Consider the following 11,753-nt stretch of genomic DNA (forward strand, 5'->3'; position numbering starts at 1 on the left):
CACCTTATTTTTCCTTTTTGTTTTATTGCTTTATTCAGGATTTCTGTATGATGTCAGTGTGTGAAAGGATAACACTGATACCATGTTTCTACCCTCTTATCAATAAATGTATTAGCTAGACTTTCTGTGAATATTATTTTATCCTTCACATTGAAAATAGTTTTTTTTCTCATGTAATATATCCTGATTAGGATTTCCCCTCTCTCTATGCCTCTTCTCTATCTCCCAGTTCTTCTCTATCTCCCCTCCCATCTAGACTCACCCCTTTCCGTTTCTCATTAAAAACAAGCTTCTGAAGGATAATAATAAAACAAAAACTAATATATCAGAATTAGATAAAACAAACAAACAGAAAGAAAAGAGCCCAAGAGAAGACACAAAAACAAAGACCCACTCATTCTGACACTCACAAATTTAATAAAAACACTAAACTGTAAGTCATTATATAATATGTATGTGTGTGTGTGTATATATACATATATGTATATATACACACACACACATATATATACACACACAGATACATACATATATATATGTGTGTATATATATGACCTGTAGGGTAAAGCAAGAGAAAAGAGAATATAATAAAATAAAACAAACGATAAAAAATTTTAAAAAGAAGTAGAAAAGAAAAGCTCTGCCATGATTTTGGGACAAGGAACCTCCAATGATGCCACTGAGTTAGTTTTCTGTTGGCCATCTACTGCTGGGCATGCAGCCTGCACTGAAGAGTAGTTTGTTTCCCCAGGGAGACTCTGTTGAAGGCTACTGAATTTACATTTGCAAGTCATTATCAATTGCAAATTGCTTCTGGTTAGGGATGAGGGCTTCTTTCAGCGCACACTGAAAGAAGTATCCACTTCTTTCTGCTCTAGGGCCTCATCTTTTATTTGGAACATAGCCCAAGAGAAGGCACAAGAATCAGAGACCACTCTTTTGTTCACTCAGGAATTACATAAAAATATTAAACTAGAAGCCATAATATTTATATAGAGGACCTGGTGCAGACCTGTGTAAAACTTGTACATGCTGCCTCAGTCTCTGTGAGTTCACATGAATTTTTATCATGTTAATTTAGAATGTCCTTCCGGTTTTCTTGATCCTCCACCCCATGTGCCTCCTCTTCTGTGGGGTTCTATGATCCTCCGAAGGGAGGACTGGTCTATAAGTACAGCAGAATGTCCTTAGTAGTTATTTTATGGCCACACTCTTTTAGTAGAATAGTAATATTTGGTTTTACCCTAGGTCCCTGGGCTATCTAGTCTCAGATCTTTGATCAGCTAAGCAGTGTTGGGCATAGGTTCCATCTCATGGAGTAGGCCTTGAGTCAAATCAGATACTGGTTGGCCACTCCCACAAACACTGTGCTACTATTGCATTAGCATATCTTCAGGTAAGACACCCTTGTAGAGCAAAGGGTTTGTGGCTGGGTTGGTGTTTACATTTCTCCTTTGGTAGTGTGCAGAGTACCTTACTTTACCAAAGATACTAGAATATAGGGGTGAAGTCACCATGCAGGCACCAGCTCAACATCTCCCTGTTCAAGGAGTTGTGTAGGTGTTGTATTCGGCGGCGGGGCCTTGGTGTCAGTTTTGGAGAGCAACCTATAGTCTTAGCAACAGTCTGAGCTGTTGGGCAGTTCCCATGGGACTCCTTTGGTCAACTACTAAATTAAACATAACCCAGTCTTGGTAGTAGAAGTTTGATTTGGTGACAAGGAATGTCCAGTTGTGCTCTGTCTCCCCTATTACTTGGTGATTTTATTTAGATCACCTTCATATATGTGTATATTTTAGGAAGCTTCTACTGTATTAGGTTTCTATACTACCTCTCAAGTAACCCTTCATTTTAGCTGTCTTTTTCTGTATTCCTTCCTTCATCTTCTCTACACTTGATGCTCCCATTCCTGGCCTCCCATGATTATAATATTTCCGTCTCCTGGGGAAATCTATTTGTCATCCCCTAGTCTCTCACTCTGTACCTAACCTTTGTGGTTCTGTGGTTCTATAGCTTAGTTCTTACTGACTGAACAGCTGGTATTCTGTGGATAGTCTTTATCAAATTGAGGAAGTAGCTTTCAATTTGTAGTTTGCTGGGTATTTTTTTAAATCATTAATGAATGTTAGAAGCTGAATTCTAGGTTAGTTATGTTTCCTGTATAGAAAATGAGGCCTGTGATGTCATTTCTTTGCATGAATTATTTGGCTGATGCTATTAATTTGCCGTCAGTGTGTAGATGGGATCGGAAGAAACCAGGGCAGAATCAAGACATTTTCTTGGATGATTTTGTTGCTGCTGGCTTTGCTGATCATGTTGAGGAAAAATAAAAAATAAAGAAAATCTAAAAGCTAGTATATCCTATGTTAAGGCCTATACATTGCTACAACTTTAAAAATACGTGCATTTAGTACCATTTTATTGCTTGATAGTGCAGTAGACTCTGGAGGGTAAAATGGGAAATTAGAACTTTCTGCCTTCAAGACACTTTTAAATTTTTTGAGATAGAGAAAAATGAACAAGTCAGTCATAGTCCAAGGATTAGCTAGCTGTACACTGAGATTTGTATCCAGTCTTTAACGAAGGAATCTTGGTTGCTTGTCTCTTGGGCATAAGACAAGGTAAACCTGAACTTTCCAGGTACATGGTTTTTTTGAGAGTAGAGTTAGCTTCTCCCTCAGATCTATTATGTAACTAATGGTTGATTCATCTGGTTTGTACCCAAGATTATTAAAACTGAGTCAGGCATGTTAGCTTTTACCTTCCGTTGTGACTCTGCCACTCCTGTATCTTCGGTGCTGATCCAAGAATGTTCTTAGTACTGACTGCTGTCAGCTCAGTCTGTACAAGTAGGATTGATTTCCTGACCTATAGTACCTTATTTTTTTTTTTTTTGTTTATATATAACACCTAGGTGAGGAGAAAAATCCAAGGATAGAAAGAAGAAAGTAGCTCTTCTGTTTCAAGACTTTCTATAGCACATCTAATGCTTAATACAACCTTAGTGTTTTTCACTGCAAGATAGTTGCTAGTTTTCTTTTTTCATATTTCAAAAATGTAGGCTAGTGAGAATGCATTTTATTTTTATTTCACTCTATTTGTTATGTGTGAGAGGGGGCACATGAGTTGTGACATGAGTGTGGCAGTTAGAGGGCAGTTTCCAAGAGTAAGTTTTCTCTTTTTACCATGTGAGCTCTGCGGATAAAACTCAAAAAGGCAGTCTTGGACAAGAGCATTTTTACATACTGGACATCTCATAAGACCCTTTTAACTTGCGAAAGTGCACTTCAGATTTATGTTTTGATAGCTTAAGTTGTAATTTTCTCTTACTTTAGTTTTATTTTCAAGATACTTATTTTTACCACTTGGTGGTGCTCTTTTGTAAGCAAGAACATTGTCAAAGAACCAGCTCAAATTGTCGTTAATTTGGGATTGTCATTAGGGTGATTCAGATGCACACAACTAAATAGTAGCATAATTGGTAAGGAGCTATGTAAAGTGTGGGTTGTATATTTTGGTTTAAATTGTTAATATATAATTGAGGTTTTGATATTTTCATATTTTTTGTCATACATTTCTAACTTTTCTGTCTTGCTTTTCATAAATTTAGCAGTTTTGCTGCTATATCCTATTTTACAGTTGATATTAATTAATATATATGGTATTAATGAAGAAAATGAAAACTGCTTATGATCCTACTTATTCTAGAGATAAGAACTTGCTTTAGAGATATTATATTCCTTTCCTTTTTATTTGTTTTTACAAAATTGGAATAAAGAAATATAGATTATATTGTTTTTTTCCCCACTTAAACATTATATCTTGGGCATTTTCCATATGTTTGAACTGTTCTTTGAAGATGTCTTAGGATTTTATATGATTCCATAATTCAGCTAGGTATTATTTAGCAATCATATTTGAAGATATTAGGTGATTGCCATTGTTTGGGTTTTAAGTAGCTATTAGAACATTTGTTATAAGGATCTTGACCTAACTTACCAGTTATTCTCACTGGATGATTTCTTAGCTGAAGGCTTCTGAAGATCTCAGTACATCATAACAGCATGTCCTTCAGTTGATACTGTTTTAAGATTTAGCATTTTAAGAATCAGATTTTTGAAAAAAAAAATCAGATTTTTAAAAAGTACTATTTTTTTATTTTGAGAAATGTTTATCCATTTCCTTTATAAGTTTTGCCTTCTCTGTGTGATTGTTTTGAATGAAAAATAGTTATTTTGTTTTAATAATTTTAAGTGTTGTTATGAACCCTCTTTAATAATTTTTAAGCTTTTTAAAATTATGTGTGCTTATATGTGTGCACATGAATGCAAGTGCTCATGCAAGCTGGAAGTTAGAGGTGTCAGATAGATTAACAGTTGTGAGCCGCCTGATATGAGTGCCAGGAACTGGTCTTGAATTCTCTGCCAAAGTAGTATACACTCTGGAACACTGATAGATCCTTCCTTCCCTCCAAGTTTGTAAGGAAAAAAATATTTGCAAGTTTTTTTAATTAATAAGTTTTATGAAATTACAAGACAAACAAAAAAACAACAACTAGTTTGAGGTTTAGTTCTAAGTTGGATGTAAGTCTTGGAGCTTCACAGAGCCACTGCATTGCAAAGTAGAATGAGACAAGGACCCTCTGTTTGGAGATGAGGCCACACTGTCCTGGGTGGGATGCTTATGAAGAGATGGTGGCAGCGCACTCTGCAGGTAAATATTGAGAAGCTGTGAGACAGAAGAGAGCACAAGGATGTTAGAATACTTCAGAAGCTAAGGAAAAATGTCTCACAGAGGTGGTAGGTTGAAGGAGAAAAATTTAGATAATGTGACTCTTCAGCCATCACATTAAAATATAAATTAAGATTATGAGTTAAAAGAATGGCATTTTCGGGCAAGTTGACAGAAAACTCTGGAATCAAACTCAACTAAAAATGCCCAGAGCATTTAAAGCTATAATAATCAAGACATTTAGTATTGGTGAAAAGATATTTGGTAGGTAGATTAGTGGAGTAGAATATAGAAGTTGGAAATAGGCCACATGTGTGTCAGCTCAACTTGTAGAGAGGTGCAAAGGCAATTTAGTAGAGCAAGGCTATTCTTTTCAACAAGTGAAGCTGGAACAACTGGATATCTAGTTGTAAACAATCCATTTATAGGGTCTGAGGCATGGCTCAGTGGGTAAAGGTGCTTGTTGCCGAGACTGACAACTGGAGTTGGATCCCGGAACCCGTGTGGTAGAAGGAGAGGACCAACTAATGCCAAGATGTACTCAAACCTCTACAAGCATGATGTGGATTGCCAATAAATATGAATGAAAATAATTCATGTTCTATCTCAGTATTTATAATGATTAGTTCAGCTGAATCCTAGACCTATAGTTCTAGACCAAGACGTATACGAAATCATTGTGAAACTCTGTTAGAGATAAATTTCAAAGATATTATCACTAAAAACATGGGCCGTAAAAGAAAAGAACAACAAATTGAGTTAAACAGTAATTAAAAACTCCTACTCTTTGAAGCATATCATTTAAGAAAATGAAGGCTGGGAAGATGAATCAGTGGATAAAATGCTTGCTGTGTAAGCATGTACCTGAGTTTAAATTACTAGCACTTGAGCAAAAAGCTGTAATTCCAGTGCTGGGCAAGGGCAGCGGCAGAGACAGGCCAGTTGTGGGGCTCACTGCCACGCTAGTCTGGTGGAAGCAGCAAGCTTAAGGTTCAGTAAGAGACCCAGTCCAAAAAGATAAAGTGGTGAGCAACTGAGTAATAGTCCAGTTTGACTTCTAGCTTACACATACATACACACAACAGAAAGAAAAGAAAGACAAAGAATGAAAGAAAGAAGAAAGAAAGAAAGAAAGAAAGAAAGAAAGAAAGAAAGAAAGAAAGAAAGAAAGAAAGAAAGAAAAGCAGCTACAGGGGTTTGTTCAGTTGTAGGGCTATATTCTAATAAAACCTGAGGCTCTTGCAGCTGGGGATGCAGCTCAGTGTTAGAGAGTTTGTTTACCTAGTATGCGTGAGGCCTGCGTTTTGATCTCCAGCATCACACAAAAACTTTTTTCTGGTTTTTAAAAAAATGGTTAAGTAGTATAATAAATTTTAGCAATCTGAGAGTTTCTTAGATAAGAGTTTAGTGGCTATAGGCAGGTATATCGAAGACATGTTCAGCTGGGCTAGGTGGCTGGGGCAGAGAAACAAACAGGAAGCATGATAATTATGTGTAAAAATTACAGCAGTGTGCATTAAGGGGTTACTTATCATAGAGGCAAGCAACTTTCATATCTTAGTAGCTTCTAAGAACTTAACCTTATTAAGAAACAGGCAACAAGGAGGTCACGAATAACATGGAAGGGGAAAGCTCACAGGACCCCAACTGCACATAAAAAGCTACAGGTAACAAAGAAGGCTGAGGCAGGTGAGATAGTCTACCCCAGGGAAGAGCACACCAATTGTTTATCCAGTACTAAATGGTCATCCCTGAAAACACACACTTACAAGTAAAATACAGACTGAGGAGGTTGTGTTTATATATTTAGGGACATGCACACATATACACACACATTTGTAATGACAATAAAAGGAAAAGAGGCCATGAATTTGAAAGAACAGTGGTGGGGTTACATGGGAGGGGTGAAGGAAAAAAAGGGAAGGAGAAATGATTTAATTTCATTATCTCAAAAATAAAAAAATTAAAAACATAGGCAAATGTGTTTTTATTTTCTGAGAATATATAGTTGTCATTGTAAGAGTGAATCAGTATATACATATGTAGTTTATGTTCAGCTTCAGTAGTAGGCAGTATGTAACATAGTTTCCAAATCAAATTTATTGAGTTAATTTTCCTACATTAAGCTGTTATGAGTTTAAGTACATAGTTCAAAAAGTTGATGGAGATCTATTTCCATATGATTGCGACTACTCTGGATTACCGCTTTCTGATCACACCAGAAGGTTCTTTTCCCATCATTGTAGTTATTCCGCAGCACATCCCCTCTTGTCTTCGGTTAGCTGCTTACCTAGTTTCAGACGTTAAAGATGAGTTTTTACCTCTTCTGGAACTATGTATGGAAGGAATCTGTGATACCATTTTGTCTCTAGCTTTTTGTGTTTTGGGTGACTCTTTTTCAATGCAATGATTTTGACTTCTCTGTGTTCCTACATTTTTAGGACCTTCCCTTTTTTTTTTTTTTGTTAAGTTGCATAATTCTGCTGCATAATTCTATTGCAGTTTGTTTATAGACTTGCCAATTTCATTATTTCTATTTGGTTCCACTTCTGTTATATTTAGTTTATGTCTATTTTGGGGCTATATTTATTAGTCATGTTTTAATTTCTTCTGTGCCTAAGTATCGTGGATAGAATTGCTAAGTGATGTAGAAAGTATATATTTAAATATCTAGAAACAATCCAAACTTGTTTTTTAAAATGGCCATACCATTTTATAATTTTTCATTGGTATTCACTTGTCTTTTTACACTTCTTTCTCACTAACCATTAATATTATCATTCATTTTAATTTCAACTGTTCTTATAGTTATATTTTAAAGTATTTATATTAGAAGGAAAATTTTATAGCTGGACAGTGGTGAATTATTTATTATCCACAATTATTTGATAATTTAGATATTCTCATTCTTCAGCTGCTACATGAGAGTTCCAATGTGTAAAGTTGTATCTTCCATCTGCTCCTTCAGCAAATAGTTCTACCTGCTTATTAGACCATTAGATAATCTGACACTTCATTTCATCTTAATATGATCCAGATTTTACCTACAAGATGTATACATTTGGAGGGTGGCATATATTGTTGAGGAGGAAGGATGATACTGAAAAATAGTCTACCAATAATGTTATTCATTGCTCATCAGTAAATGTGTGCTGGACACTGTGCTCGTGGCTTTAAACATAGTCGTATTTAATCCTTGTAAAGTGAGGTAAGTGGGTTAGCTAGGAAATTTTACAAGACCAGAAAATACTTAACAAAGGGGATTAAAATGGATAATTAGAGCAAAAGAAGTACACACTCTGAAAAGCAAGTCAGCTTTTTTTTTTTTTTTTTTTTCCTGGAGGAGTTAAAAATTCTAGAATCTTTTGATGTGGTTTTAATTATATTGGGCTCCTGAAAAAAAAAAAAAAAAACCAAACAAAACAAAACAAAAAAAAAAAAACCAAAACAAAACTATTTCAAAGAACTGACTGCCTCAAAGTTTCCAAAGGAAATAGTAATTTAACTTTTTGAACCTCTTTGTGATTTTTTTTGCCTTGTAATGGAAATTGAGTGTTTGTTACATTAATATAAAATTAAATCTTTTCAAGTATATGTCATTATAAAAATACATTTTTATGTTTAATGAGAAAAATCGTATGTAATTCAGCTTTAACATGGTATGCAGGGTGCAACTGATTTAATAAAGTACTTGAACCTTTTTATTCCTAGGATGGATATATTCAGAAGAAGAAGGAACTCTGGGGCCTCTGCATCTTCGTTGCAGCAGTCGACCTGGATGAGATGCCGTTCACTTTTACTGAGCTACAGAAAACCATAGAAACCAGGTAAATGTTCCGACACAAAAGTGCTGAAATAAAAAGGGCTTCTAAAGTTTAATACACTTTAAGAAGATGGTGGAAATGCTAAAATTAAGTTAAACATAATGTATTTGGGACAAATAGTGAATTGTCATTCTCTTTTGGGGTTGGTTAAAGCTTAGTTTTTTTTTTTTTTAAGGATTTATTATTTTTTATTTCATGTTTTGCCTGCATGAAGGGTTCACAAGAGACAATGCCTTTAATACCACAGTCACTAAATTCCACTTCCTTCTCTTAAACTATCCCTAGAAAAGGAGAACTTTGAATGATTTGGTTTCCATGGTATTCAGTTCCTCTCAGGACAGGTATTGGTGTGCTCTTTATTAACATAAAGACTACTCTAAGCTTATTTCTTTTTGTCTGGATTCTACACATTCACTCGATGCACGTCTTTTTTTCTTTTTCTGCACCCTCTCTTTCTTTTCTTCTAATCAAATGCAGCATAAGTAAATGTAAACCAAGGGCCCCACGAGAGAATGACTGTCCTTTATGTTTAATATAATTTCAGCATTTCTCACTAACTCCTAAAGGCTATTAAGTTCAAAGCAGTTTCTAGTCAGCATTTTGATGTATGCTGTCTTCTGCCATCCCTGCTTTCTTCCTTCCTTTCCTACATAGCCTTTCAAAACTGCTTTATCCCCTTGTGCCATGAAAACTTTTAATACCCTCTGTCAAATGTTATTTGCCTCCTGCTGATTAGCTCAGGCTTTTTTTTTTTTTTTTTTGGTTGGTTGCTTGGTTTGAGGTATGACCTTGTACTGTCCAGGTGGGTCTCAAACTCTTGGACTTAAGTGATCCTTAGCTTCCTGAAACTGGTACTGTAGACATGTACTGTCTTACCTGGCTTAGCTGAAGCTGTTTCTGGAGGTTGAACAGCCTATACCTATAATAGTTACAATGACTACTCTTTGTTCTACTTTGCTGCTTTCGTATAGTTTCATATACCAAGTTAATTAGAAATTAATATAATATATGAAGTCAGGTGTGATGGTGTAGGGCAGGCTGATCTCTAAGTTAAAGACAGGCTGGTCTACAAAGTTAGCTCCTCTTCAGCCAGGGGTATGTGTCAGGTGTAGGAGGAAGAAGAGATGATAATTGATACGTGAGATCTATGTAAGAACTTGTCATTGCTGCCCTATTGAAAAGATACATATTGAAGATTAATTTTTACAGAAAACAATGATGAATTACTAGAAGTTGTTTAACAATTTAAAGTTTTAGCCAGCTCTTTTTTTTTTTTCTTTCTCCAAATATTCAATCATGAAGATTTGGATGAGGTAGAGAAAATCATTGTATGCGACAAAGAAATGCCAAGTAGTGCAGAAAGGGTGTCAGGGTGAGGAGAGGTAGACATTCCTGTGGTGGGGCATCTATCTATGTGGACAATGCAGCCTGACACGGGCTGTCTGGGATGCAGTGTCAGCAGCCAAGCAGGGTACTGTGGCAATTAACTTAGAGAGGTATAGCACAAGATCCATGAGGAGGGCAGCCTGATACGGGAAGGGGTGGGAGCAGTGCACAGTGTTAAGATAGCCTGTTCTTGTTGGGGAGGGGAAGGCTTTCAGGCGTGAAAGATGGCTATTTGTTCAAAGAGTAAATAAATAAGAACAGAGTTTCAAATATGAAACAGAAACACTAGAATGAACTGTAGAGTTCTGAAAAACAGACAGATACAGATGACTGTTCAGTATTTGGGTGCAGTGTGTTTCAGAAATCCGAAAGAATGTATTTTAAATGTTTCTGCCTTATGGAAAAAAAAATAAGTGTTTGAGGAGATAGATATCTTTATCTTTGTAATGCGGTGTTTACGTGTATGAAGACATCATGTGATACTCCTCTAAAATGTACAATTCTTGGACTTTTATGCATCAACATTAATATTGTTAATAATATCATTAACAATAATATTAATATTATTAATAAGAATATTAACAATAATATTAATTAAAAAACCCTTATACCCCTGGTGGGGCTACTCCGCCAGGCCACAGGGGAAGAAGATATGCTCAGTCCTGATGTGACTTAATATACTGGGGTGGGGTGGCGACTCCTTCTCTGAGAAGTAGGGGATGGGTGATAGGGGAAACAGAGAGGGGGTGGGGCTACAATTGGGATGTAAAATAAATAAGCAAAAATTAAGATCATAAAAAACCCATACACACATACTTAGAAACAAGTATATATATTTTTTGTGCCCTGTTTTTTTTTGTTTTCTTAACTTTAAATAGATATAATCAGGGGTAGGTGGATATTGGGGCATGGTTTGTTTCTAGTAAAATGCAAAAAAAAAAAAAAAACCAACAACAACAAAAAACAAGTACAATCCTTCCAAAGGACACAGTGTGATCTAGTGTAGAACTTACTGTCTTCTGAGTTGAAATATATATGCTTTGAAAATGAAATAAAACAAATTTTTATATGTACTCATGTACTTTCTATTTTTGTAGTGTCTATAAATTCTTTGACTTACTAAAAGAAATTGATACCAGTACCAAAGTTGATAATGCCGTGTCAAGATTATTGAAGAAGTATAATGTGTTATGTGCGCTCTACAGCAAATTAGAACGGTAAGATAAAAGTTTTATTAGGTTTACCTTCATTCTTTCTTTATTATTTTTATACCCCAATACACACCACTGTTTAGTTAGATTCAGTCTGGGAACTATAACATGTTTAATGAAAGAATTAAGTATTATCCCTTAGCCTTATTCATTTTGCTATTATTTCTTTATTAACTTTTAGATAATTATTAATTCTCAGGTAATTTATCTATTTATAAACATTCTGAACGTTTGACCCAAATTAACTGGACTTTTTTTTTTTTTTACTGCCCTTTTACATCATTTGCTTCTTCAGACTTTGAGCTTGCTTCCCATCTTGTCTAGTAGAACTTGTAGTTCTGAATAATGATCTATATTTAACTTCTTCCACTTTAGAAAGAAACCATATTGTCAGTAGAAGGTGTGACCTTGAAGTCATGATCTGTGTACCCAGTGGTAGTTGAGAAGACTCCACCTGTACTCTTCAACTGGAAAACCATGGCTAAGCTTGGCTTACATTTTTATTTATTATTTCGGAATTTCTTTTTTCTTTTTCCTTTCTTCCTTCCTTCCTTCCTTCCTTCCTTCCTTCCTTCCTTCCTTCCTTCCTTCCTTCCTTTCT

General features: G+C 35.4%; 1 protein-coding gene across 1 annotated transcript in view; it reads left to right on the top strand.

Moving 5' to 3' along the window:
* LOC129685750 (retinoblastoma-associated protein-like) overlaps nt 1-11,158 on the top strand; it is a gene marked incomplete at its 3' end in the record, with an annotated part of 28,502 nt that extends 17,344 nt beyond the window's left edge. The window contains exons 3-4 of the mRNA XM_055619253.1: nt 8,443-8,558; nt 11,039-11,158. Coding sequence (XP_055475228.1) covers nt 8,443-8,558; nt 11,039-11,158 — 236 coding nt within the window. The remainder of the gene's footprint in view (nt 1-8,442; nt 8,559-11,038) is intronic.
* Nucleotides 11,159-11,753: the final 595 nt, after the last annotated feature.

The sequence above is a fragment of the Psammomys obesus genome, unplaced genomic scaffold (assembly GCF_907164565.1).
Source record: "Psammomys obesus unplaced genomic scaffold, mPsaObe1.curated_primary_1811, whole genome shotgun sequence".
Lineage (NCBI taxonomy): Eukaryota > Metazoa > Chordata > Mammalia > Rodentia > Muridae > Psammomys > Psammomys obesus.